This window comes from Gopherus evgoodei, chromosome 18 (assembly GCF_007399415.2).
Source record: "Gopherus evgoodei ecotype Sinaloan lineage chromosome 18, rGopEvg1_v1.p, whole genome shotgun sequence".
NCBI lineage: Eukaryota > Metazoa > Chordata > Testudines > Testudinidae > Gopherus > Gopherus evgoodei.
The window spans coordinates 17,638,369-17,665,238 of record NC_044339.1 but is presented as its reverse complement, the minus strand read 5'-3'; the positions used below and the strand labels follow the sequence as shown (position 1 = coordinate 17,665,238).

The window sequence follows — 26,870 nt, the reverse complement described above, 5'->3', positions numbered from 1 at the left end:
GAAGCTTTTGGCAACAGGCACTATCAACTCTGCTGATTACACATTTTACAGCACAAATGAAGAGGGATGTTTACAAAAGCATCACTGCTTAAGATTTTTTTCCAGAAACCATTAGTGATTCAATTATCCAAAAAACAAAAGTGTTTTGGGATGAAAAACATAATCAAACATTGTGGTTCATCTTTCTGCTCTTGCATGATAGCTAAAGGTACAACTCAGATTGCTATTCACATGCTCTCCGAGGGAAAAAATCCAGAATTCATCAAGACTTTGGCATGCATAACAAACTACTTAAAAATAAGCTTTTCACTGAAGCGTCTAAAGGTTAAAAGAAAGCCTTGGAAAATACCTTATTAGATCTTGAATCCATACTAAGTTAAGAGCACTTCTGTTAAAATAACTATACTGCAGAGGTCCTGGCCATATAGGCAACATATAGCAAGAGTTGTGGACAACCTCTCCCTACAAACTCCCACACAGGTTCCTTCCCCTCACCTACACAGAAAGCCTGAAAGAAGAGATAGGTACTGCTATATGCAGAAGAACAAGACACTTAACTTTGCTGGATAGGTGAGAGACATGAAATACCCTGTCCCTACCCTCCCACCTTTCATATCAAAAGCTTCCTAGGAAAACTCCACCTGAACTTAACTGTCAATACAGCAAAGAGAGAAAGGTGGCCTGAGCCAGGACTCAAGGCATATGCAGCTTTAAAGATCATTGTCAACACATTTAATTACACATAACATGTAGCAAGCTATTACTGATGGTAGAACTTGGATAATGCTGCCAAGAAAGAAGGCAGTTGCAATCTGCACTAGAAAGTTATTCTTGAATCTGTCAAGATCTAGGTTTCTTCGGCCATAATTGATGAAGGCATATAACTTAACACTAAGAAAACATTTAGAAGTGGTTTAAGAAGATGCCTGCTTGAACAGTTAACTCAACCACTGCACAGGTGGTGTGTTTTTGTTATTTTTAAGAGAAACCATATTCTAGACTTGTTCATGCCTGGGCATGGATACTACTTATTTGAACATCGTTAAAATCTCAATGCATAGGAGGCAAGCTACTCCTACCTACAACAGTAAAGAAGGTCTTGATCATGAGCTGCCAGTGAGAGAAAAACAGCAGCTGAGCAAGGGAACTATATTTCAAATCTGCAATTACAAGCATATTCCTTTTTTACAATTTTAATAGATAAGTCTCTAATTCACCTTTAAGGCTTTTATGTTGAAAGGGAGTCAACCAGCCACTTATTTTGTGCCTCCAATACTTCTGTAGGTAAATGAATACAAAGATAATTACTATTTTTACATATCTTCCTGATTTGCAGGCAGTCAGAAGTGAAACTACAAAAACTGACAGCAAATTGTAAGGCAGTTTCTTAAACTCAGGGCTTTTAGTTTTTCTTGGCAGCAACAGTGTTCATGATTGGCATTTGATAAGGGCTTATGGTTATATGGTATTTTTCAATCACGTTTGCATGAAACTTTAGATTGAACAAATTTACTTTATAAAAAAAAACCCACTGTTTTCCACAATGCTAGTTAAAAAAAAACATAGGACATTTTTCAAGATTACAGCAGGCTGAATCTAATTAATGGTGTACAGGGTTTCCTATTGGCTTTTTCATTCTGCACAAGCAAACAACAAGGGTTCCTTTGTACGCGTTCCATAGTAAGAATCTATTGAAGCTGCCGCTATACTACGTAGTGCATTCAAAGGACTCGTCTCATCCTAGCACCTGAAATATAATTCAACTGAATAAACCCTTAAGAATTAAGTAAATATGTTACTTGAATAAAAAGAGGAAAATGTGAGCGTTGACACCATTTAAAATGTCAGATCTATAAATATTATTAGCCCAGTATATTTCATGTAAAGATGACTAAAACAAGAAAGGGGGACAACTGTCTTTTAATAAAGTTTGGAATTAAAAAGTTACTTAATAAAATTGTTTGTAGCTGTATCACATCAAAAAGTTTACATGCAGGTCATTTATTTCTATATTTTTCATAGAAAATGAAAAGCTGTTAAAATCCACAACGTTTGTCTGCTATGGCCAGTTTGGGTGTGTTCTTAAGGGGCTGCATGAAGCAAACTTCAGTTAACCAAAAAAAAAACCCTTAAGTATCAAAAGAAACAAGTCAAAATATTCTCCAACTAATAACAATTAAAATATATATATTTATAATTCCAGGCTCTCAAAAGAAATCATGATAGTTTAAGAACAAAGTTTTGAGACATTATGAATGAGCCCAATTTCAGCATCTACCATGAGATGCAATGGCGAAACTGGCATTAGAACCTAACACAAATAAGTTTCCTTATGAGCATAGTAATCTTTATTTCCCTTCTGCAAAAAACAGAATTTAGGATTTCTTTGTAAAAAAACCCTATCTACTCTTTACTAACTTGGTTACACTCCAGTGATACCATGCATGTACCTTGTCGGCTGAAATTCTGCATATATTAAGGCCTATCGGACCCGTGTATGAACTTAGCACACAATTATGAAGCAGACAACAGCATCACGTGTGCCAACTTACTATTTTCCTCCACATATGTGCACAGCATTTCAGGGTCATACTGGACAGGAACACTATGTAAAAAAGCCTAATTGTAGCCATTAGCCTCCCCAATGCCACAATGATTGCAGTGGACCTTGAAAGCAACACATGATCCCAAATCAATGGGATACCAAAGATTCTCCAACTTGTTATTAAAGATAAATTATGCAATGCAATTTGGTTAGAATGCCAGTTTCTTCAAGAAACTGATATTTCAGACAAAAAATAGAAACATCCTCTTAAAATGAAAATTCAACTGCTTTGTCACCACCCTCTTAATTACTTTATATGAAGAAAAAAGGCATTGTTACAATGGCTCAAAACCGTTCTTGTAGTTATATGTAGAGTCAGTCAACAGGCTCCATTCAACTTCTAGCTAGCGAAGGTCTTTCCCATGTCTTCCTTCCCTTTGTATTTCCTCTTGCCATGTGTGAAGGGTATATACCTGTACTTTACCATATGCTGTAAACAAAAAGACATCAGTTTAGTTGCTGAACAGAACTATTTGACAGATCTAATATTTCTATCAAAACACCATAATATGCACTTTAAGTCACAATACACAAAGTTCTTCAGTATAATCACTAATTTACAACTGATAAGATCTACAATGTTTGTTTAACTTCAACAACGTAAGATGCCATTTTCAGTCACAAGCTACACAAAAGATTTAAATGGCACTTTTTTTCTGTATTATTTATTAGTATATATGATGCTGGACACTTTAAATGGGGTTGTTTGAGAGTTTGACCCTCGAACTTTACAAAAAAAGATACACAGTATAGAATGGTCAAGATGGTTAATCATTAAAGGATTAAACAGCATAAATGTATTAATGTAAATCCCTTAGTCCTCACTTTACAACCCTGAATCAAAATATACTACTACAAAATACAGAATGAGACATTTTCAAAATCTTTATTTTTAATTTCCATTTAAAAGCCAACAAGCTATAGAAAATGTATCAAAGCCAACCTGAATACTTTGCTGTGTTTGTCTTTTTAAAAATGTCCAGTTTTTCACAACACCCATCACCAATTTGATCCCAATAGTCTGCTTTGCACATTATGCTGCAGAAATGGCATGGATGAATGGTGCATATTATCCATTATAAACACTAAATTTACTACTTCAGAAGATATGCTGATATATCTGAATCCTCTGAAGAATGAACATAAGGGGGCTAACAATTTGATATCTAGGTGTCTAAATGGATTTGATTTTCAGGAGTATTGAGCATTTATATTTCCAATTACAGTTTGTGCTGAGAAGTGCCTACACTTAGATATTTAAGTTTAAAAATATTGGCCATACTATATATACACACAGATAAACATCCACAGTGATCATTTGGCTGACAACAGGGAAAGACACTCTTAAGCAGTGACATTTTATCATCTTCAAGAAGATTCAGTCCAATCTCAGCACGTTACCTTGATTTGTCTCTTCATAGTGATACAGAATAGCATAATGAAGTACATCACAAGGATTGGCCAGAATACCGGAACGTTGAAAGCCTCAAAGAATGTACATACCATTGCAACAAGGATGCCTTTAGTAGCAGAATGCCTTAAAAATAAATTACACAATTAATCCCTTCCACACACTGGAAGTGACTTATTTAACACATTCATGTAAATGCTTTTTATTTTTAAGAGAATGGGCACATGTATCCACTCACCAGAATTTAAACTCTGGCAGCCTTCTAATGAAGGGTCGAAATTCCTCATTTTGTTTTGTGGGTAATGAAGGACAATCATCTGGATAAAAAAAGCAAAAAATAAAAAATAAATAAAAATCAATCTTTTAAGGTAAATTATCCCTTAATCAGTCTAGTAAATATTCTGTTCTTTCCTACTGTCACTATTATATACAAAGCCTGTCTGCAGGATAGAATAGCTCCTTGCAAGAGTTCAAGTTTCCTATTCGTGTAAAATTGATCATGGAAGGACGAGTTGCTAATGCTTGATCAAATAATATTTGTTTTGAGAGTGATACCACATTTGAACCCACATCTCCAGAAAAGTCCAGACCATTATGCAATATCTAACCTAGTTCCAGCCTTCAAAAATATTTTTCACTCTGGAGAAGTAATTTTAAAATATCCTAAAACAGATACCATAAACAGACTGAAAGGTAAAATCTGAGGCTACATTAAAGCCCCAATGTGCATTTGGTTGGGAACAGACATGTTAACACATCTACATATGCCACCACTTATAAGCAATGTCAAGGAATAACCCATAGGAGAAAAATCTATTTAATTCCCAATTACAATGTATTCATATAAACATTCAATGTACATGCTGTGGTTTTGGACTCTTAACAAATAACTGAAGTTATTCAAAAGCTTTAGTGGTCACGTAGTTGAAGTGCAGGGCTGGGAGTCAGGACTCTTGGATTCTATTCTCATCTGACATACTGGCTTTGGGATTTTAGGGCAATAACTTTTTACTTACATCTAAATAAGTTAAAGGAGATGTGTTTTTCAATTTAACTAATCTTACTTGATTACAAAACCCCACCCCCACCTTAAACTGTGTCTACACAGATGTTAACATCTTTTAGAGAGTGGATCATGTGGTAGCCTACCACAACCAGTATAAAATAATGATGTATTTACACAGATGTTAAGAACTGTGTGTTTTCAGTTGAATTCAGCTCAGTTTTGCCTGTGTAGACAGGTCCTCTGTGCCTCTGTTTGAACCTCAAAAAAGGGTTCACGTGAAGATAGATGAAACTGGCTAAGTGATTTGGAAAACAGTTTATGTTCAAAATTATAGTAATGAGAGTAATGTCCACTATACCTGAGTCTTCCATTAGAGAAGGATCTACCTTTGGCGACAAGAAAGCTATGAAGAGATTTAGGTGGTAGATTCCCAAAGCATACGTCACGATATACCAACCCTAGGAAAGAACAAAAACCAAAAAAAAAAGTCAGACTGAAAACTTCATAGAAAATAGCTTCAAATAATTGTTTTACCTGTTTTTAGTTTCTTCCCCTAATTACTTTTTTATTTGCAAGTGACAAGTCTTCTGGACTCAGTTTTAAAACAGTTGATGTACAATGGGTAAAAGACACTCCACTTGCATGAAACCCAAGTATTTAGACTCTGTGTGAATAGGTAAAAACTACCCATGCTGATCTGATCCAATTGCCAACTGCCCTTTTTGTCCAGTGTTTCTTACTATAACAGAGTAAGCTAAAAATTTACTACGGAATGTTTCTAGCTACTTTCACTTACAGCTCTGTAAAAGAATGACTAAAGGAATTAAAGGGCATGTAAGCAAAGCAGGAAAAATCTGAAAGTGTAGTTAGGCTTGAAATTCAGTTTAGATTTTGTAAATTAAATTTTTATAAAGCGTAACAACAGTAAAGATTTTATGTTATTTAATTGCAAGACGACGCTTAGGATGTAGGGTGTAGTGAGACTTAAACTACTAACCAAAACACAATATTCAGTTTCTTTGTCCAACTTCAGAGAAACACAAAAAGTACACAACCACAAGAATGATAATACTTTTGTAGTCCTTGCAGGTTTAAGAATCTATGGTGTTTAGTAATGAAAAAGGATATCTGCCACTTTAAAAATAATTATTTTTAAGCCAACTGTGTCCCTTTAAGGAAAATCTAATTTTTGATAAGATGCAGGCATAATGCATTTTGTCTAAGGAGAGGAATATTGAGAAATACATCATTAAAATAAGGAATTAAGGAAGTTACAATATAGCAGAGATCTGTTCCAGCAGCTTAAACTGGAGAGGGCAATTTGCAACAGACCATTTCCAGAAAAATTTGATAAGAAAATAAGTAAAATAAAGTCCCTTAAATCTTGTTGTTATAAGACCAAATATAATTGTCCTAGACTTCTATTTTAGCGTTCATGCAAAGTATGTTAGTAACACAGTTACTTGCAGCAAATAAACTATACTGGGAACAATAGTCTAACAAGTCTCTGACAGCACATACAGTTATTTCTAGAAATAGTTGTCAGTTTGTATGACAACACATTAGAGAGGCAAGGTGGGTGAGGTAATATCAGCCCAACTTCTGTTGGTGAGAGAGACAAGCTTTGGAGCCACACAGAGCTGAAGAAGAATAATATGTGGCTCCAAAGCTTGTCTCTCTCACCAACAGAAACTGGTCCGATAAAAGATAGTACACCTCTACCACGCTATAATGCGGCCCAATATAACACGGGTTCGCATATAGCATGGTAGCAGCAAGGTTCTGGCGGTGCTTTAAAGGGTCCAGGGCTCTGGCTGCTGCGGGGAGCCCAGGGCCCTTTAAATCACCGCTGGAGCCCTGCTACCGCTACCCCAGGCTGAGGCAGTGGGGCTCCGCCGGCTATTTAAAAGGCCTGGGGTTCCCCGCGGCCGGAGTCACGGGCTCTTTAAATCTCCACTGTAGCCCTGCCACTGCTACGCCAATATAACAGCGTTTCACATATAATGCAGTAGGGATTTTTGGCTCCTCACGACTGCGTTATATCGGGGTACAGGTGTACCTCACCCACCTTCGTCTCTCTAATATCCTGGAACTGACATGGTTACAACTACACTGCATGCACACAAATGTTTAACACAAACGTTAAAGACATTTAAGGATTACATCACAATGCATGGATATCAGAGCGTAATCTCTTTCAACTGAAGAAGTTACATCTGAATAATTTGTCCTCCTTGAGGAAAAAAATAATAATTATTAAGCTCTAACATACAGATAACATTGCCACAACTCTTGATTCACTGTCTTCCAAATTTTCCAAAGGCAGCAATACCAGAATAAATTGTATTGTATTCTTTAGATAGGCAATTGAACTTATTAGCCTTTGAATGATTCTAAGTTTACATGGTATATAAATGTGCAGAGTGCTGAGCACTATCAGCTCCTGTTGACCTCTATGTGCATTGAGGGCACTGGTGCAGATCATCTCCGACGAGATACTTAATACCTCCAATTCCTACAAAACTCAGTAAGAGTTTAGGACATTCCATTTCAAATATTTCCCAGATTGCGCCCTAGGAGAGGAATACTAATGCACATGGGCTATATAGCTAATAGCAGCCAAATTTTATATATGAAAACCAGGGCTGGATCATCTGAAAGTTCTTTCAGGAAGGAAAGTACCCGAAGAAAATTCACATAAAAGTTCAAGTGCTCCAGCAGTTATGATGCTGTTATTCAATTTCACAGCCTCCTGCAATTACTTTTGGCATTGTTCTCAGGCTTACAGGTTTTAATCTTTAGAATGTCAAGCACTCAAACAGGGACACTACTGAAGTTATCAGAAATATGTTACTCTTTGAATATCACCGAGCAACGAAAAAAGAATTGCACTCTTGCTTAGGGCAGCTTTGGGAATACTGGTTCTAAAGTGCTTAACTGAATTTTGCATTGGCATAAAATAGAGAAAACAGGTTAGTGGAGATGCAGTCTGCTGCTTGCCAGTGATAATGCAGAAATTCTTCATAGGTTCGGTACTAGGAGAGGAATGTTGGCACTTGAATGAGATGCAAAGGTTTAAATAGGAAGCTAAAATACGAGTTTTAAGAAGTTTATTACGCAGTTTCATTAGAACCTAACAGTGGCGCTTCCCACCTTCTCCTGCTACAAGACAAAACAGCCAACTTTAACCATCCCTTTCAAGACTGTGTTTCAGCCTAAAGTTTATTAATATGATGTAGCAGCTCAAATTACTATTGCTATTAATTGGACGAAAAAAACAAGGTACGTTCACTTCACAAAAAGCATACCAAAGCTTTTCCTGGGGAAAAGATGAGCAGCCAAAAAAAGATACGCATATATACTTGACTATTACGCCTTCATTACACTGAAAGTAGCTGGTTTAGGGATCAGCTTATTCTACCAAACTTGTTTCCATCTTGAAGTTATTATTTCATTACATGCCTATGCATGTAAACTTAAAATATTCTCACTTTGACCCATATGATTCAGTATTTCTTAGCAAGTGTTTTAGTGAAATAGATTATTCAATCTAATAAAAAAGTATTCCTTTTAAAGTTACATGTTATTCTAAACAACATGACAAATGCAATACATTTAGTTTTCCTACCTGTAGTAGATAAACTCTAATCATGTAGATAAAACTCAGACCCAGAGTTACAACCCATCGTACTGCTGTATATGGAGTAGATTTGTCTAACCAGGATTGGTAGATCTAGAAGGAAATGTAAAATGTTTTATACACAAATATGGTTTATTATAGAGTAATCTAAATAAGTGTCAGAAGGACCACAAGTTTTAAGGGATATTTTTTGGTTAAATATCATAGTTTAAAAGATTAAAAACATTTTTTAAGATTCAGGTTTACTTGGCACTATTTAGACTGGTTACTTGCTTACATTTTATCAGTTAGGTCACACTTTGCTAATAAATTTCACTTTCATTTCTAGTCACTCAATTTCTGGTTCTTCAGCACTAGTATAACTGGCTGCCAGTTTAAAGTTGAAACTAGAGAAACTGATCTTTTTTTTTCAGTTTCATAAATAAGTTTCCATTGATGTTATGTTTAAATCTTCTGTTTACAAAATCAGATTTTGAGCCCGAGTTACCCAGAGGACAAAGAAGATTTTTTATGGCTATTGGAAAGCTTATATTCTAAGTGTTTTAAAAACCATTAGCAAATGTGTGTGTCTAACTTTGAACATCTTAAAGCGAGCAAATGTTTAGAAAGTGCTGAAAACCACCAATAAAAGGGAAAAAAAATCAGGCTTCTTTAAGGTGTTCTTCCAAAAATTTGTGCATCCAAAAATCATGTCACTTTTAAAAATTTGTCTAATCTACATAAGTACTCATGGTTTAGTAATACGTAAAGTTTTAGCTTTTAATAGCAAACAGTAATTGCTTGAATTAATTATGGTTACATAAAGCTTTCTGTCTATTCATCTGAGAGCAACTAGCACGCTGAGGGCATTAATGCAGTAATATTCATACATACTGTTAAACATTCAAATAGTGATAGAGATATTAATTAAATTATGTATTTGTCATCACAGTTATGAGACCATCCATTTCTAAAAAGCAAAAAGCATTTTCCTTAAAATGAGTTTGAAGTACTCAGTAACTTAATTATTCCTTTTACTGCAACTAAAGGCCACAAGTTAAAAAAAAAAACTGTACAAATCCAGTGATATAAAAACCAACCTGTCCAAGTCTTGTGAAAAATCTATACACAACAGAAGGTTTGCCATGAACAGACTCTCCAATACTGTCCCCTTCGGACATTGTTGCTGTGAAAACAAGACATTTATACAGAAAACATATTAAAAATGATAACTTAATATAGTGAAACTTTAAGATACTTTACATGCATCAGCATTCAGGCGTGTGATTTCGTATCTTGCTTATCTGATATCTTGTTTGAAACAAAAAGGTATCTTCTGTGAAACATTTTTAAAGACAGGACATTCATTCATTCTATTTCAGGGGAAGTATCAAGGAAGGAAAGAGTTAAATATTTTACAAAGGGAGGGAGAGGATCCAAGACATTTTTAGGAAAAATTACAAACAGTAACGAAGGCAAGAGATCAAAGTGATATTCTCACCTTGATACCGAAGAAATCAGAGTAAATCTGGAAATGATGTATTGTGATACTACCCTTCTGCGCCACCCCTCCCCCCTTTAGTCTTTAAAGATAAACTGCAAAACCAAAATTTAAGAAACCTATTTAAGATCCCCCCTCCTTCCAAAATTAGTGACTACATATTTAGATAAACTCAGTTCTGGCTTCTGTACTTTGGGTTCCACCCAAGAGCTGGCATCATAAGCACCTAAACTGAAACATTTTCCTGCACCATTTGAAGCATTTGATGTTGTCTGTCATATCTTTGCCAAAATGAACATCTCATATTGCCTTACTCCCTCTCACATGGTAAAAGACAGAACCCAGAACTCAAGTGAAAAACAATATTAATAAATGCACTACTTTTGGATTTAGGATTCTCCTCCACTCCTCCAGTTAACAAACAAACAAGCTCCGCAGTTTGCAAACAAAATCATATGGAATCTGAGCAGCAGATGTGCCACATCACCAAAGGTAATACCTCACACTACTTCCTGGATTCCCATCTCTGGGCAGGATTATGTTGCTCTATGGGATAATGGGAGCAATTTCAGCTCTACAATAATTAACATTTAGAGACTGTTTTTCAGCTGAAGATCTTAAAGCAATACAGATGGGTGAAGTATTAGGAAACCCCAAGGAATATTACTAGTAAATTGTATTAAATGCTGCATTATAGTGACAAATAGATGGAAGGAAGCTCTTGGTCCTAATGACAATCTGGAGATTTATAAAATGTTATAACTCTAAATTTCTCTCTGGGCACACGGTAAAAATCTGAAATTATGTATTATCCCTCTTTTACATGGGAACAATAATCAGTAACGGGAAGGAGTCTCTGTACAATATCAGAAGTAAGAGGATTGATAGTGACAATCCAGAACTCCAGCCCCACCTCAATCCTAGGTATACCAAAGAAAGTCTCCTAAAATTTGACAATACAAAAGTGTCCTTTTAATATCCAGGGCCAATGAGAGGAAATCAATTTTTCTCTTCAGTTAACTCTGCAGGGTGGGAAGAGGAAATATCATTATAGGAACTGAATGCTATTATTCATAACTTCCTCTATTACTACTACTTTATTATTAGTTTTGAAACTTTTTCAAACCTAGTGAATCTAAAGCAGAACCAGAATGGCTACAACAATGGAAATGTTTCATTATGGAAGAAATGTTTCCTTTCTGTCAATGATACCAATATTCATTTGAGTATCTTTAATGTTCTCATTATGTGCTTCTACTCAATCATGAATGGGGACATGGAAAATCAGATCTGCAATATGATCTAAAACCCCAATCCTGCACACAGTTACACACACTAGGGCCATGTCAACACTAACTTTTCTGTCAGCCGGGGTGGATAATAATCAATTTTTTTTGATAAAATGCTTTTTGAGGGAAAAAACTATATAAAGATAGTTTTAATTAAGATACATTCTAGCTCAAAGATATATCATGGAATAGGGATTATAAATTCTAATTCTATAGTATAAGACAATATATTCATGTAATTGTTAAGAAAAGTTTTGTAAATGAGTTCCAATAGTTCATGGATTAGCGACCCAATTTTATGGGGTTCCACAGGTTTCTGTATAGATTATTTAGGTTAATTTTTCTATCTACCCAATGGGACTCAGTGCTCAGTCTAGAAGATACCATCAGAGATGCTTAGTTTTTCAGTTCTCAAACTGTGGATTTGTGTCTCCAGCAAAAATGTTTTTAAATAAATAAATATATAGAGGTGAAAATTAATAGACCTCAATCCTATTGTCCATCTGCAAGTTTGTGTACACAGAGTCAATCCCTTATCTCTCTCTAAAAGTGCAAAGTTTCAAAAAGTTCAATGAATAGAAGATTGTTGAGGGTGGAATAGATCTGGACAAGGAGAAGTCTGGAGCTAAACGGGAGAAGAGAGGGATAGGCAGTAGAAACAAAAGTGAAACTGTTTGAACAGCATATTCCAGAAGTCTTGAGGTCTTCCTGAGTGCAGTCTTCATTGATCTGTGATCTACCATACCAGTCATATTCTCTCACTAGAAAGGAAAACCTATAATGGTAGCAGGCCATAAAAGAGACCCAGTTTTGGAATAAGAACCATTCAAGAAATACATGTTTGCTGATGATGTTTTAAAAACAGTCACACCAGTGAACTGGTAAGCACTTGGATTCAGAGACTGTTGAAGAGATAATCTCACTTTTAACAGCAGTAGCTTCTTCTGCCAGTGTAGGAAAATATCTTCCTTTAGACCAGGGGTCAGCAACCTCTGGCACACAGCTCACCAGGGTAAGCACCATGGCGGGCCGGGTCAGTTTGTTTACTTGCCACGTCGGCAGGTTCGGCGATCGCAGCTCCCACTGGCCGCAGTTGATCGTACCAAGCCAAATGGGGACGGTGGGAAGCCGTGGCCAGCATATCTCTCGCCCACGCCGCTTCCCGCAGCCCCCATTGGCCTGGGACGGCGAACTGCCGACAATGGAAGCTGCGATCAGCCAAACCTGCAGATGTGGCAAGTAAACAAACTGGCCTGGCCGCGTGCCAAAAGTTGCTGACCCCTGGTTTAGACCAATTCATTCCAAAATGAGAAATCCTTTGGGACCCAAAAAAGCAGGAAAGCTTGTTTTTCTTTTCCAGGTTATGAAGAAACAGGAAAATGAAGGTGAAGATGACTGCGTTAGCTGCAGAAGCCAATATTTTAAGTTTCTCATGTTGACCTGGCTGACATAGTTGATATAATTTGTTTTTTTAATATTTCATTTAACTATTTTAGCTAAAAACAATTTTAACAAAAACAAACCTGATTTTAAAAAACTTGAATGTTTAACTAAATTAAAAAATTCATATGCTTGTTTTGTTAAAATATTATGTTTGCTGTTGAAGAAAAAAATCCAGAATACAAAATGTTGTTGTTTTAGTTAAATAAAACAATGTATATGTCTGTCTGGTGATGTTCTCTTCCTAATACAACATAGCAAGAAAATCCTCCAAATATTAAATGATTAACCTGTTGAATTAGAGATAGGTCACCTCCCAATGACTTCATAAATAGCTGCTTCAAATATCTTTGGTAAATGAAATAACCAAACATTCATTTTCTGATATAGCTGTAAAACTAATCTGAATTTTTTTCTAAATAAATTACTTAAATTTATAGTGTGTACTTCTAAAAATGAAACCTACATCTCTGAGTTGTGAAGAATATGTATTAAAGTTATACCAACAAGAATGCACTTTTATGTAGAAATCCATGATTAAATCGAGTCTTCCTGACTAGTGATTTAAATCATGATTTAAATATATTTGATTTAAATCAAATCCACCCTGATGTCAGCAAAACTTGTATCACTCAGGTGCGTGAAAAAACACCCCTTGAGCAACACAAATTTTGTCAGCATAAGCACTTGTGTGCACAGTGCAACATCCACGGGAGATGCTCTCACACCAACATAGCTATTGCTATTCCTTGAGCTGGTTTTATTATATTCACAGGAGAGCCCTCTCCTGTTGGCATAACACAGCTACACGAGTGCTCTTACAGTGGCATAGCTGTATTGGTATAGCTGTGCCACAATAAGCTTGTAAGTGTAGACATGGCCTAGTAGTTCCGTTGAAATTAATGGGACCACTTATGCATGAAGTTAAAGACACCTAGTTCTTACAGGACTGGGGATTTCTTTTGCATTCTGTTCTGCAATATGGGTAGCAAAAAACTTCACATCTGATTAAGAGGTGATTATTATTCAATTTACAAAAAGAAAAGTGCTAGGATGAACATCTGATTAAAAAAGAAATTATTATTCCAGGGATAATCAGAATGTCTATAGTGTCACTGAAGTTTTTTTAGCACATTAATAGTTTTAAAACCAAATAAGTATATTTTCCTAATTCATGTTGTTATGAACCTCTCTCAATGCATTTTAAACAGCATAGGTTTGAAATACGTAATATAATATTCCTTATATATGTTACATGTTTAATAAAGATACAAGCAGCAATATTTCAAAACTTACAGAACTTTAGTGGTTAAAACTACAGTTTCTACACACAATATTTTAAAATTCTGCACATTTTATTTGTCAAATAAATGTGGAGGCTCCAAGATGGCATTGGGGAACACAGGTCACCGACAGCACAGAGGTGGGAGATCACTGTGCAGCTCCCCACTGGGACACAGACTCAGCAGTGAGGCTGCACCCAACCCTGACAGCACAAGGACTGGGCCTGCCCCAGAAACACCCCATGGCCCTGCCCCTCCGTGCCAGGTGCACCAGGTGTGGGCAGGTAGGCTCAGCAAGGCAGGATCCAAGTGTGGAGAAGCTTACTGTAGCGGGATCCAGGTGTGCGTTGAGAGGGTTCTGTGTGGGGCAATCTTGGTGTGGGTGGCTCAGCAGGGATCCAGGTGCAGGGGGACGGAATCTGGATGCACAGGGGATTGTTGGGATGTTGTGTGCAATGATAATGGGACTTGGCATGGGGGTCCAGGTGAAGGTGCTTGGGGCTCAGCGGGGGAGGGGGGAAGAAGAGGAAGAACAGAGCTCAGCAGGTGAGTCTGGGCGTGGGGGATCCAAATGCTGGGAGAGTGGGGATCCATGTGCAGCTGGTTGGGGTGGGGATCTGGCTGGTGCAGGAGGACTGGGGCTCATCAAGGGGGTTCTGAGCGTGGGGCATGCGGCTCAGTGGGAGGGTCTGGGTATGAGGGGGTCTGGATGCATGGGGGTTGGGCAGATAGGGGAGCAGCTCTCTGTACAGGGATCCCTCCCCCTGCAGCTCAGGAGTGATGGGTGCAGAAAGTGGGGGAGTTTGCAGAGCTTCCGGCAGCGAGTGTGCGAGGGGATGAATCTGGGGGTTGGTCTGACCTGGCCCCAGATGCCATCCAAGGGAAGAGGAACTCCCGTCCTCCCCAACCCAGCCAGCACTAGCAGTTGAGCCTGGTGCAGGGTAGGAGCCATGAGCTGGGTCTTCTCCAGTCCCGCCCACACCCCACAGTGCTTTACGTCTCTGACAGCTGCCCTGGGCACCTGAAATACACTGCTGGCGAAGACTGCGTGACTGCTCTTGTGGCTTCCCTTTGCTTCACCATCAGGAAGTCATTTTTCTGCTAGGAAGCAAAGAAGTCTGTGGGGGACATAAATTTTGCATATGCACAGTACTGCGGAATTCCCCCAGGACTAAGTATCGCAAGAAGTGTGTCTTGTGAAATTTGCTTTGAAAAGGATTCACAATTACAGACCTAATTCTGATCTCTCATCTGAGAACTGGAAATAAGGCTTAATTTTGATAACACGCCATTCTAACAAGAGCATAAAATTCCTCTCTTACTTACATTGAGAGATTATCAAAATCCAGCACTGTAAATAAATCAGTAGCCAGGGAGCAGACTGAAACTAGCCTAATCAACTTAATAGAGTTCAGAGTTTTAAACAGAGTGCTACCAACAAGAAATATGGCTCTATAAAATTTTTGTTCCGCCTGAAAAATATATTAACCTTACACACTCATGAGCTATAAGAAGTTACATTTTCTGGTTTACTAGGTGAGCATTATCCATCCCTGAATTTTGAAAAAGCAGGGTCTCTTCCTTGTTTATTTTATTTTGTGTGTAATGCAGACATTTCATTCATCTATTCCAATAGCATGCACAGTGTAAATAGGCCAGAACTCTCTGAACATTAAGAAATTTTTCTGACTTAACGACAAAACAAGCAAATAAGGAGAACTGAAGAGAAGGATGCAGTTCCCTGTGCTTGCAGATGAAGATACTTTCATGAGGAATAGCCTAAGATGTTCTGTTAGACAGGCCAGTGGACAGCCAAAGGAATAAGGCAGCCCAGTTGGTCCCAAGTTTTTTAAAGCATTGCAGCTTACTTCTGCTTCCCACAAAGTGCAAGTTTTCCTTTTACAACAGATTTGGTTCCTACCCTTCTACCTCACGCGCAAATACATTCCCAGCCAAATAAAAGCAGCAGCTCTATGATACCTCTGCAGCCTCACTGTCATGAAATAAACAAACCTCCACCGGGTGTTCGTTAGTTAAATCTTGACACTAATTAAAGGAGGCAACGCAGGAGAGAGGGGAGTCCGTAAAGATAAGTAAACAACGCGAACGCTCATTTGAAGGAGAGGTCAAGGAGCAGGAGCCCCCGAACTGTGACTAGAACCGGCCCCTGTGGGCAGCGGGAGAAGAATCACCGACCCGGCTCTAGGGGGGCGCACAGGGTGCGGACCCCGAGGCTCCCCTACCCCCATGCACAGAGTAACCCCTCCCGTGCGGAGGGAGCAGCGTGCTCCTTTCCAGTCACACCCCGAGGCCGTTCCCCCCGGCACCTCTCCTAACGCGCCCCTCCCGGCTGTCCCAGCGCCCTGTGCGAGAATCCCCGCCCCGGGGGACACCTCACCACCCCCGGCACCGCGGCCGCTGTCGGGGGCCCAGGCCGCATCCAGCCGCTGCCCGGCACGGGGCCCCGCTCCCACCTCTGTCCCAAGGGAGGGGGAATCCACTACTCACGGGTGCCGGAGCCGCCGCAGCCGGTGCCAGGTGTCTCCTTCCGCCTTCCCCCCCACCCTCCGCCACAGCATCCAATATGGCGGAGGAGTCAACGCCAACTACTTCCGCTTCCGGGGCAAGGCGGGGGGGCGCGGGATGGGGCGTGGCTCGCTCCGGAAGGAGGGGCTGCTGGCGAGGGCCCCAGTGGGGTTGTGCAGGGCTTGAGGAGTAGTAGTGTTGCGAGGTGGGGGCTGGTACTGGAGGTGGGATTGCAGAGTGGTGGGTATGAGGCACTGGGGTACAGTCTCTAGGCATTGGGCTCTGGGGTTAGGCTTATAGGGCTTGACGGCCCTAGTATTAGGGGGAGGGGTGTCTGGCTGGGAGGAGGCACTGAACAAGGATGAGATGGAATTAGCAAGAAGTGGGTTGAGTCTGGAGGGGTCAGCCCGAGCCCCTGTTCCCTGGGAACATCCAGCAAACGAGCAACGTTCAGGATAAAACATGGTGATTAAATCCTACGTGCTATGCTATCCGCTTTGTGATCCGAGACATGCTCTTCATGCATCTGAGATTCTGGGTAAAGTAAATATAGGCACCAAGTTATTTACCTATTCCATTCTTCCAAACTATACCGTTTTGCTACCTAAAAGTGCAGTTGTAATATGGCTTGAAATATGGCATTTGCAGAGTTTCCCTATTTGTCACCTCTCAATTTGAGATCACATTTGCTCAGTTTACAAATATAAAAAGATGGATTTTTTTTCTAACTGTAAAACCGGCAAACTCAACAAGGGATCCAAATATCAAACAGGGATTATTTCTTTGTATGCATTATTACCAGTAATAAACATTCTGTGGGACAAAATTTCCCCCTCACATTTGTAACAGAGGAAACATTTGGAACTACTGTTGCAGTTTAGGCCCAGATCCTGCAGCTGGCTCTGTGCAGTGCAAGAGTCCACCTGCGTGAATCAGGTTTTAGTGACAGGGCCCCAGTTAATAGTGTAGGTAATTCAGTAGCCTGAATAGAATTCAGTTTCCTCTCCCATAGCTGCTTTATCTTTGCAAGGCTAACAGGACAAAAAATTACTCACTATTGTCACTCAAGTGAGTAGATCCGACTCAATCTGCAGTGACCAGAACTCCTGAGTAAGAAAATGAAAAATGTTATATCATCACTTCTTGGAGTAGTACTATGCTGTGAAGTTTTACTGTGACCTTATGAAAATGTCTATTTGAATCTGCCTCTTGAACTGAAATATTGCACAACTGTGTATTCTACATTTCTGAGCTTGAAATAAAATCACAATAAATTTGCCCTTTTAAAGGAAAACTAGAGTGATCAGTTCCAACACCTTGGATAGCTATATAAATATTTATTAGACAAGAATATATCAAAATTACTTTTCTTCAGAAATAATTACCATTCTTTCCTTGGCTTTATAGCTCTGATATTAATGACTCCTAAAAAGATTGAATAAAACTTTTCTTCCTGACTGGTTTTGAAGGATTCTGAATGCAAAATGTTGGTCACTTTGTGACTACGTGGATTCTTCCAGGTTTCAGGAATCCTCTCAAATACCCCATGGCCAAAAAAGTCACCCAAGTAATAGTGTGTTGATGCAGTCTCTGGATTCTAGCACTATTTTTGCTTCACCCCAGAAATAAAATACAAGATTTCACATAGATATTTTTGAAAATATTCATAAAAAGTTAAGTGGCATAAAATTCATTAAATTATATTTAAGTATTTTTAAGATCACCTAACTGTCTTTTAGTGCAATACTTACCATTTTGGCTTTCTTAGGTTGAGAATTCCCCTTCACATACATAGTTGGCTTTATAAATATATTTAAAAACACTTGGATTATAAGAGAGATAATAAAATCCCTCACCCAGTGCTCTTTGATTAAACCTTAATTTCCAAAATATTTCCCGTTATGTATTGGAACAGTAATAATGGTTTGCATCGCTCTATGTCCAGACAGTTAAATCACAATCATCGCTATATCTTTAAACATATATAGCATTTTTCTTCAGAGAATCTCAAAAATTTGTACAAGGTTTATATCCTCACAATACACCTGAGAAGTAGCTAAGCATTATTAGATCCAGTATCCCAAGCACAGAGGGGCTTGTTAGAGGCTCTATATTAATGTTGTATTACAAAAAATAATCATAATTATACAGATAGGGAAAGGTAAAGTAATTTCTCCAAGACCACATCATAAATCAATGGCAGAGCCAGAAATGGATTTGCGGAGCCCTGATTCAAATTTCCCTTTTCTAACCACAACAGCCACTATTGGAGGTGAGGGTTTGCTTATGCTTTCACTTAGAGCTTGTGAAAAAAACAGAATGAACCATGTTTCAAGTTTGAAACTGAATGCAGGAATCAGAATATGAAAATCCTAGTATTAAAATTTACATTAGAAATAGTCAAACCTCACTGGTTTAAACTGTCCTATTAGCACAGGAGAGGCAGTTTTATGGTATGTCTTGTGATATTTGGTATTTTGCTTAAGTTCTGATTTGTTGAGGGTCCTCCTTGGACTACAGGACAATCTTAGTTTGCATTTTTTTAAAAAAGTAAGTTTCCAGCCTTTGTTTGTTGGATGAAAAACAAGAAACAAAACCTTTAAAATCTAATCCCTAAAGGTTCCAAAACCAGAAAGCAAATAATTTTTTTTTCCATTCTGACTCATGATTTTTGAATGTTTGGCATTAATACTGCTAATGTAAATATTAAATAATAGTGGTTCTCTTTTTTTGTATTTCTGTGGACCTCATCACTGCAGTATCTGCTCTTCATGAAACCCTGATCCTGCCACTTATTCCTGTGCCTACATGGAGGCCCAGTGAAGTCAGAAACACCCTCCCCCCTGGCACAGGTACTACCTGTGCACAAGCTTGAAGGATCTGGTCCTCAAATTGTAAACTCTTGAGGGCCGGGACCATTTTTTTCATTATTTGGGGTCTGGATCCTGACGGGGGCCTCCAGGTGTGGCTGTTTTGTATCATTTACACAACATAACAGTAACAGTTCTAAACCTAGGCAGGTTGCAGCACTCGCCCCCTCAGCTGGGAATGTGCTTCCCCAAATCCATGGGGGGGGAGATGGGTAGTGAAAATGCTCCCCCATATGCCTGGCCATCCTGTAACCAGAAGGCATGCAGCAGGGCAGGGAAGACTTTGGAAACCTGGGGCTGAGCGGGGAGAGAGACGCATGCGTACAGCGGGCTAGCCCCGCCCCGCCATTCTTCGTTGGGGGGGAGAGGGAGAAGTCCCGCCCCTAGCTACCAGGGAGCCAATGGGCGGCAGGATACGGTTGCCAAGGTCTAGCGTCGCTACTCCCAGGGCAGATGGCGGCCCCCAGGCCTGGTTGCTACTTAGGGGCGGTGAAGGCTCAGCGGCGGGAAGGTGAGGGCTCGGGCCGTTGGTCTGTCTGGCAGCACTCGAGAGCAGGTCCGCCTGCCTGCGTCCAGGAGGAAGGGGGGCTGCTCTGTCTGCGGGGGGGGGAGAGAGAGAGAGAGAGAGTGTGTGTGTCTGTGTGTGTGTCTGTCTGTCTGCGCGCGCGGGGTCTGTCTGGGCACCAGGCCGGGAGGAGGGGCGGGTGTGTGTGTCTGTCCGGCACCAGGGGTATGTGTGTGCGGGGGGGGGGGGTTGTCTGGGCACCAGGCCGGGAGGAGGGGCGGGTGTGTGTGTCTGTCCAGCACCAGGGGTATGTGTGTGCGGGGGCGGGGGGGTCTGTCTGGGCACCAGGCCGGGAGGAGGGGCGGGTGTGTGTGTCTGTCCGGCACCAGGGGTATGTGTGTGCGGGGGGGTTGTCTGGGCACCAGGCCGGGAGGAGGGGCGGGTGTGTGTGTGTGTCCGGCACCAGGGGTATGTGTGTGCGGGGGGGGTCTGTCTGGGCACCAGGCCGGGAGGAGGGGCGGGTGTGTGTGTCTGTCCGGCACCAGGGGTATGTGTGCGGGGGGGGGGGGGGTTGTCTGGGCACCAGGCCGGGAGGAGGGGCGGGTGTGTGTGTCTGTCCGGCACCAGGGGTATGTGTGTGCGGGGGGGGGGGTCTGTCTGGGCACCAGGCCGGGAGGAGGGGCGGGTGTGTGTGTCTGTCCGGCACCAGGGGTATGTGTGTGCGGGGGGGGGTTGTCTGGGCACCAGGCCGGGAGGAGGGGCGGGTGTGTGTGTCTGTCCGGCACCAGGGGTATGTGTGTGCGGGGGGGGTTTGTCTGGGCACCAGGCCGGGAGGAGGGGCGGGTGTGTGTGTCTGTCCGGCACCAGGGGTATGTGTGTGCGGGGGGGGGGGTGTCTGGGCACCAGGCCGGGAGGAGGGGCGGGTGTGTGTGTGTCCGGCACCAGGGGTATGTGTGCGGGGGGGGGGGGGGTGTCTGGGCACCAGGCCGGGAGGAGGGGCGGGTGTGTGTGGGAACAGGAGGAGGAGGAGGGCTCTCACTTGGGGGGCGGGCTGTTCTGTCTGTTGGAGCACTGAGTGGATAGACGGCTCTCTCCATCTGGACTAGGAGTGGGAACATTTTTTGGCCTGAAGGCCACATCAGGGTGGCGCAACTGTATGGAGGGCCGGCTAGGGAAGGCTGTGCCTCCCGAAACAGCTTGTCCCCCCTCCCCCTATCAGCTCCCTTCTGCTTCCTTCCCCCTGTCTGCCCCCCTCAAGACCCCCAACCCATCCAGCCCCCCCGTCCCCTGACCACCCCCTCCCAGGACTTCTGCCCCCTATGCAACCCCCCTGCTCCTTGTCCCTTGACTGCCCTGACCCCTATTAGCCCCCCAGGACTCCCACCCCGAATCCAATCACCCTCTGCTCCTTGTCCCCTGACCACCCCCTCCTGGGACCCCCTGCCCTAATTACCCCCTGGGATCCCACCCCCTTATCCAGCCCCCCCCACTCCCTGTCCCCGATTGTCCTCCTGACCCATATCCACATCCCTGCCCACTGACAGGCCCCCTGGGACTCCCACTCCAAACCCTCCCTGTTCCTCATTCCCTGACCGCTCCTCTAGAACCTCCACCCCATCCAACTGCCTCTTCCTCCCTGACTACCCCTCAGGACCCCTGCTCCCTTACCCAACCCCCCTCCTTTTTCCCACCCCCCTACCAGCAGTAGGAGCTCACAGCCACGACACCTGGCCAGAGCCAGCTGTGCTCCCCACTCTGTCCAGAGGGAGTGGCAGGCCAGAGCGTGGCCCATGCAGTGGCATGGCTGCGGGGGACAGCCGGGGAGGGGCCGGGAACTAAGCTCCGTGGCTGGGAGCTCAGGGGCTGGGCAGGACGGTCCCACGGCCACATTTTGCCCACGTCTGGTCTGGACACTGGGAGTGGGGTGTGTGTGGGGTGTCTGTCCAGACCATAGGCAAAAGCCACAGGGGGCATGTTCATTGAGGGAGTAGACGGATAACTGTATCTGAGCCCCGAATCTGGCCCTCTGTCAATTAAACTGGATTTCTAGCAGGGAACAACTTCATTATATAAACAAGAACTAAACTACTGAGAAGAGGGATCACTAGAAATGATAATACATTAAACTGTTAGCATAGAGAACACACATTACTTTAAAGTCAGTTCTACCCACTACATATGCTTTTCTAGGAGACAACTTTGAACAAACAGATTTAAGACCTAGTACAAGTAGGAAAACTTGTTTCTTGCTAAAATAAAGCAAGAGTGTATCTTTGTTCTGGTATTTAAGCTATTTTAAACAAAATAAAAGTCATTCCCTTACAAAGATTGCTTCATTTTATGTGTGCTTATTCTTGACTTATACAAGTTATGGCATGCCAGATAATATTTTTGACATAGATGGATTAGGTGATACACTCCAAAGCATTTATAATGAGCTCAGCAGTGTAGTATCTAGATGCCTATGTTTATAAGATGTGTATGTAAATAGTAAACAAATTCCTATGTTTATTTTGGTGTAAATGTTATTTAATAGTTCAAGATAAAAAATGTCTATGCAGATGTGTATACAAATCTACAGAAAATTACTATTACTTTTCTATTACCAGTTCTTTCAGCATTCGTGTATGACTTTTTTTTTATTCAGCTAAATAGTTCCAGAAATCTCATCTTGTTACCTAATATTTGTCTTGTTTTTCAGGATATGGACTGTATGTTTATCCTAATTCTTTTTTTCAATATGAAGGAGAATGGAAACAAGGAAGAAAACATGGTAAGGGGAAATAGCTTTTGTCCATTGACAATGAAGGGAAACTTTAATTCACTTATCTAACTCTTTTTTAATTTGTAAAATTTCTGTAGAAACACTATTATACACTGAAGCTAAAGTAAGATTAGGTATGACTCTGCTAAGCAACTGAAGCAGCGACAGTGATAATTGGTGTCATGGATGACAAAGAGGTACAGGAACTAATGGAAAAGCAACAGTGACATTTTGGGGTGAAGTACAGTTGTGGTTATCTTCATGTCTAACAGCCCTCCAGGAAGAAATGTCTTGTTTTCAGGAGTTCAGAGAAATTCTCTTCACCAGTCACACACGCAAAGGGCAGAAACCCAACCAGATGAACACAGCTATGCATTCAATTAAATATGAATGCTTCCATTTTTCCAAATTTATGAGTTAGTTATCTTGATTTCCAATCATTTTACCTTCAGAGCTTAATTGTGATTCATATTGTTTTAGGACTGGTGCTATGACATATCTCCTCCTGCCTCCATTCCTTGGTGGGAGGCCTGTCTCACACCCAGAAGAATATGGCCATCTTTGACAACTTCACTGAGCTCTTTATGGCACTTTACTGATATGGCAGGGGGATGAAAAGTGGGGTGGGGCAACTCTATCTATTTTATTACTCCTAGAGGCTGATTAATGACTCATCTGAGTACTTTGAAGATTCTTGTCCAGTACAAAGGGGTTAAAAAAAAGGAAAAATATGAAGGTCTCTAGGGTATAGAAAATAAAATACATATTTAATCAATTCAGGCTATTAAGACTTTCCAGATATGCATGGCATGTGCCTGGGAGTCAGAGACATCACAGTCTTTAGTTCTTAAGTGTAAAAAAAATAGACTCTAGGGCCATAAATACACGGGTCTTGGGTATCATGAATCTGGCAGAGAGTCATCCCTGGAAAATGGAGAACCTCTACATGGAGCATCCACCACAAAGAGCTCTGCTTAGCCAGAATTGTAACAAGAGAAAATTGTTGTTGTTGTTGTTGTTTGTTTTTTTCCCCTTCTTCTTCTTCCTGAGTTGGCTAGTTGCATCCAGAGGAAAAATCTGCATAGATTTTTTTTTTATTTATTTATTTTTTTATTTTTTTATTTTTTTTTAGTATATAGGATATAGAAAGGTATAAATTCTTTTAGGTGAACAGAGCCTTTTGGCCAAAGGCCACAAATTAGTAACAGAGAAACTGCCCCTTCACCCCACTCTTCATAGATCCCTTTGTGTAGTCCATTATATCCTTGGAATGGGTGTTATCCTTGCTCCTTCCTCACTGTGTGTCGTATGTGCCTGCTCATGTTCCAGCACACTTGAAAGAGTCTTTACTTCTTTCTGAATTGGGTGTATCATACATAATCATTCAGTGTTTAACTTGCTAGAAATATGTGAGGAATAAGGAGTTAAGAATATTGTTGTTCAAGAGCTCATCTCAATGTTCTCTCATCTTCTGGGAACAAGTGTCACTTGACTGTTCTCTAAAACTTCTTTGTTTATATTTTACAAATAAAACAAAAAAACAGTAATTTTCTTTCTTTCATCTTTGTACTAATAATGAGAATCTAGTATATTTGCAGCCTTATATTAGGTGCTTACAGACTGGTATGAAAACAATGTCCTTGTCTTCCAAAATTTACACTGGAGATGAAATCCTGGTCCCAGTGAAGTCAATGGCAAACTTCCCATTGACTTCACTGGGGTCAGGTTTTCGCCCTACACATACAATACTTTGCACTTCTGCACTTCCTTTCATCAAGGGACTAGGTGCCTAAACATTATTTTGATAAATGTTAGGAATGCCTAAAATAGATTAAGATTCTTTAAAGGCATGAAATAAGTCTCACAAAGCCCCTGTAAGATAAGTATATTTATCTCCTTGATTTATCTATCTCTATGATTCTAAGTAGATTTATCTCCTTTCTGCAGACAGGTAAATCAAGTCACAGAATGGGGCAGTAGCTTGCCCAGGACTGCACAATGAGTCACACAAATTGCTGAGGATGGAATTAAGAAGCCTTGATTCTCGCTTTACTGCTCAAATAATTAGATGTAGTGTCTCTGAGATTATAAGAAGTCTTTTTTGTCACTCATTTGAACTGACATATTGTTTCGTAGGTCATGGTAAGCTGTTATTTAAGGATGGGAGTTATTATGAAGGCGAGTTTGTAGATGGAGAAATTATGGGAAATGGATTGCGATACTGGGCATCTACAGGTTAGTTCTTTTCCCTGGAACACACCATATTCTTTTAATATAAATTTTATCTTTTACAAGGATATATAGAAAAAAGTACATTTGATACCTATCTATATTGTAAATTGCCACCTTGCTTTGCTTTAAATAAGAGTTTTTCCTGGTTTCCATTATAAATCCTATTTTTTGGGTTTTCATGTGTTTGCTGTTTTATACTGGATTATGTTGACTTTTAGTTAACTCCAAGCAAAGTGCATTTAAAAATGGGTGAGGGATAATCGTGTAAATCAGATGCATGTCTCTTACCTTTGACGATAAGGATCTCAGTCCTGGAAGGATTTCCACACAGGCAGATCCTTACACCTGCATCAAACTCCTTCAGCCCTGATATTGTAAGAAAGTAAGGGATGAATCACCCTGTGATTAATGAGCAGATCTTGTGTATGTTCTCACACATGGATGTGTCAATGAACCTATACCCCAGCTGGCACACCTCTCCTTTTTCCTTTCTTGAGTAGTAAGAAACTCTTGGGTAAGGAGTAGCTCATGAAAAATTATTTAAGTTCATCTCTAAATGTGGGGCATCATGTAATTGTGCTGCCCCAGAAGATACTATGGGAAGGAGTTGTAAGTCCTCACCTCTGCTTCCTTTTTGACCTAAGGATAAGTCACTTTCCTTCTACCCCCACCCCTTGTGATTGGCAGTCTCTGATGTCTGGCATGTAGCGGGTATGGAGTGGAGTCCATGTAACCTTTTTATTCTATGAATAAATAGGGTAAATACTTGACAGAAAAATATAGTTATTTTTCATTCTGAGATGGTATAGGCATGGACAAATTCACTGTACAGTACTGTATTTTTAGTACCAAGCTCCTGATTTCCCAGGCTTCATACAGAAGATTTGAATGACTACATGCTATCAAAAAGCTGTTAAGTTGACTATGAAATTAAAGTACTTTTTATACATTTCTTAACCATAAAAGAACATATTATGAATCTTCTTTAACAAGTCACTGCCATTTTTAAGATGCCTCAGTTTTAAAGACCTGAAGGGATATGGATTATAATTCATTAGTTTTAAGATAAAGACCTAATGAACAGGTTTTTTCTTCATTTGACTGTACTGATAATAAAAAGCCATTATTAATTATTCATTTTATGACTTTTAAAATACCTTCTACCATTGCTGTGTAAGAAAGGTACAATAGGAACCTTTTTTTTTTATTAGCACATCTTAGACTTAAAAAAAAGAGATTATTTAAACCATATTTGACACAGCTATTATTTCTTTTTTCCACTTTATTTTCTCATATATTTGCTTCCAGGAAACACTTATTCAGGTCAGTTTGTTTCTGGAGAGCTCCATGGACATGGAGTCATGCAGTACAAAGACGGTGGGAAATATGAAGGGGAGTTCTCCTATGGAATGAGAGAAGGTAAGTTAAAGTCTGAGAGGAAACTTTGATTAAAATTCACTCTAAAGTAATTGAGGTTCTGATTTTTTTATTATTATTTTATTTTATACATTATTAATCACATTTATGATAGCAGTGCCTAAGAATCTACCAAGAATGGGGACCAATTGTGCTAGGTATTATACATAGAGAATAGTAGACAGTCTCTGATTCAGCAAGGCTCAGGCCTAACTTTAAGCATGTAAGTGGTTCCACTGAATTCAGTGGATTATGTGCATTTGACATTAATCACATCTATCTTGCTGAAATAGGCCTTATTTACTAATTGGGGTAAAATCTCTTCACTCTGTCTCCCTTCCCCTACCACCAAGAGTGTCTCAAGCAGAGCAGACTTAGTTAGAAAAGTTCATTTACAACAGAA

The 26,870-nt window shown here is 40.4% G+C and overlaps 2 protein-coding genes across 4 annotated transcripts in view; one reads left to right on the top strand and one right to left on the bottom strand.

Moving 5' to 3' along the window:
• Positions 1-1,901: 1,901 nt before the first annotated feature.
• Positions 1,902-16,762, bottom strand: RER1 (retention in endoplasmic reticulum sorting receptor 1). The gene is made up of 7 exons (XM_030537225.1): positions 16,663-16,762; positions 9,742-9,827; positions 8,651-8,755; positions 5,381-5,480; positions 4,255-4,333; positions 4,007-4,142; positions 1,902-3,035 (listed from the first exon to the last, which is right to left on the bottom strand). Exons 2-7 carry the CDS (start codon positions 9,820-9,822, stop codon positions 2,946-2,948), a joined length of 591 nt encoding a protein of 196 aa, XP_030393085.1. The 5' UTR covers positions 9,823-9,827; positions 16,663-16,762; the 3' UTR covers positions 1,902-2,945.
• An 81-nt stretch (positions 16,763-16,843) lies between these two features.
• The window catches only part of MORN1 (MORN repeat containing 1), a 130,324-nt gene continuing 120,297 nt past the window's right edge, over positions 16,844-26,870 (top strand). The window contains exons 1-5 of one of the 3 annotated variants that reach the window (XM_030537660.1): positions 16,844-17,218; positions 19,440-19,532; positions 22,757-22,828; positions 24,956-25,054; positions 26,360-26,470. In XM_030537660.1, coding sequence (XP_030393520.1) covers positions 17,143-17,218; positions 19,440-19,532; positions 22,757-22,828; positions 24,956-25,054; positions 26,360-26,470 — 451 coding nt within the window. In that variant the 5' untranslated portion in view covers positions 16,844-17,142. Of the gene's footprint in view, positions 17,219-19,439; positions 19,533-19,987; positions 20,062-22,756; positions 22,829-24,955; positions 25,055-26,359; positions 26,471-26,870 lie in introns of those variants that run through there. The other 2 variants (XM_030537661.1, XM_030537662.1) reach the window with 2 other exon arrangements.

What these genes read in the sequence shown, in the direction of transcription:
- RER1 (XM_030537225.1), bottom strand. Translation starts at nt 9,822, where the DNA reads ATGTCCGAAGGGGACAGTATTGGAGAGTCTGTTCATGGCAAACCTTCT. An exon ending in TTCTCTAATGGAAGACTCAG is followed by an intron (nt 4,334 to 5,380) that starts GTATAGTGGACA and finishes TTTTTTATCCAG; the next exon opens with ATGATTGTCCTTCATTACCC. An exon ending in CTATGAAGAGACAAATCAAG is followed by an intron (nt 3,036 to 4,006) that starts GTAACGTGCTGA and finishes TTTTGTTTACAG; the next exon opens with CATATGGTAAAGTACAGGTA.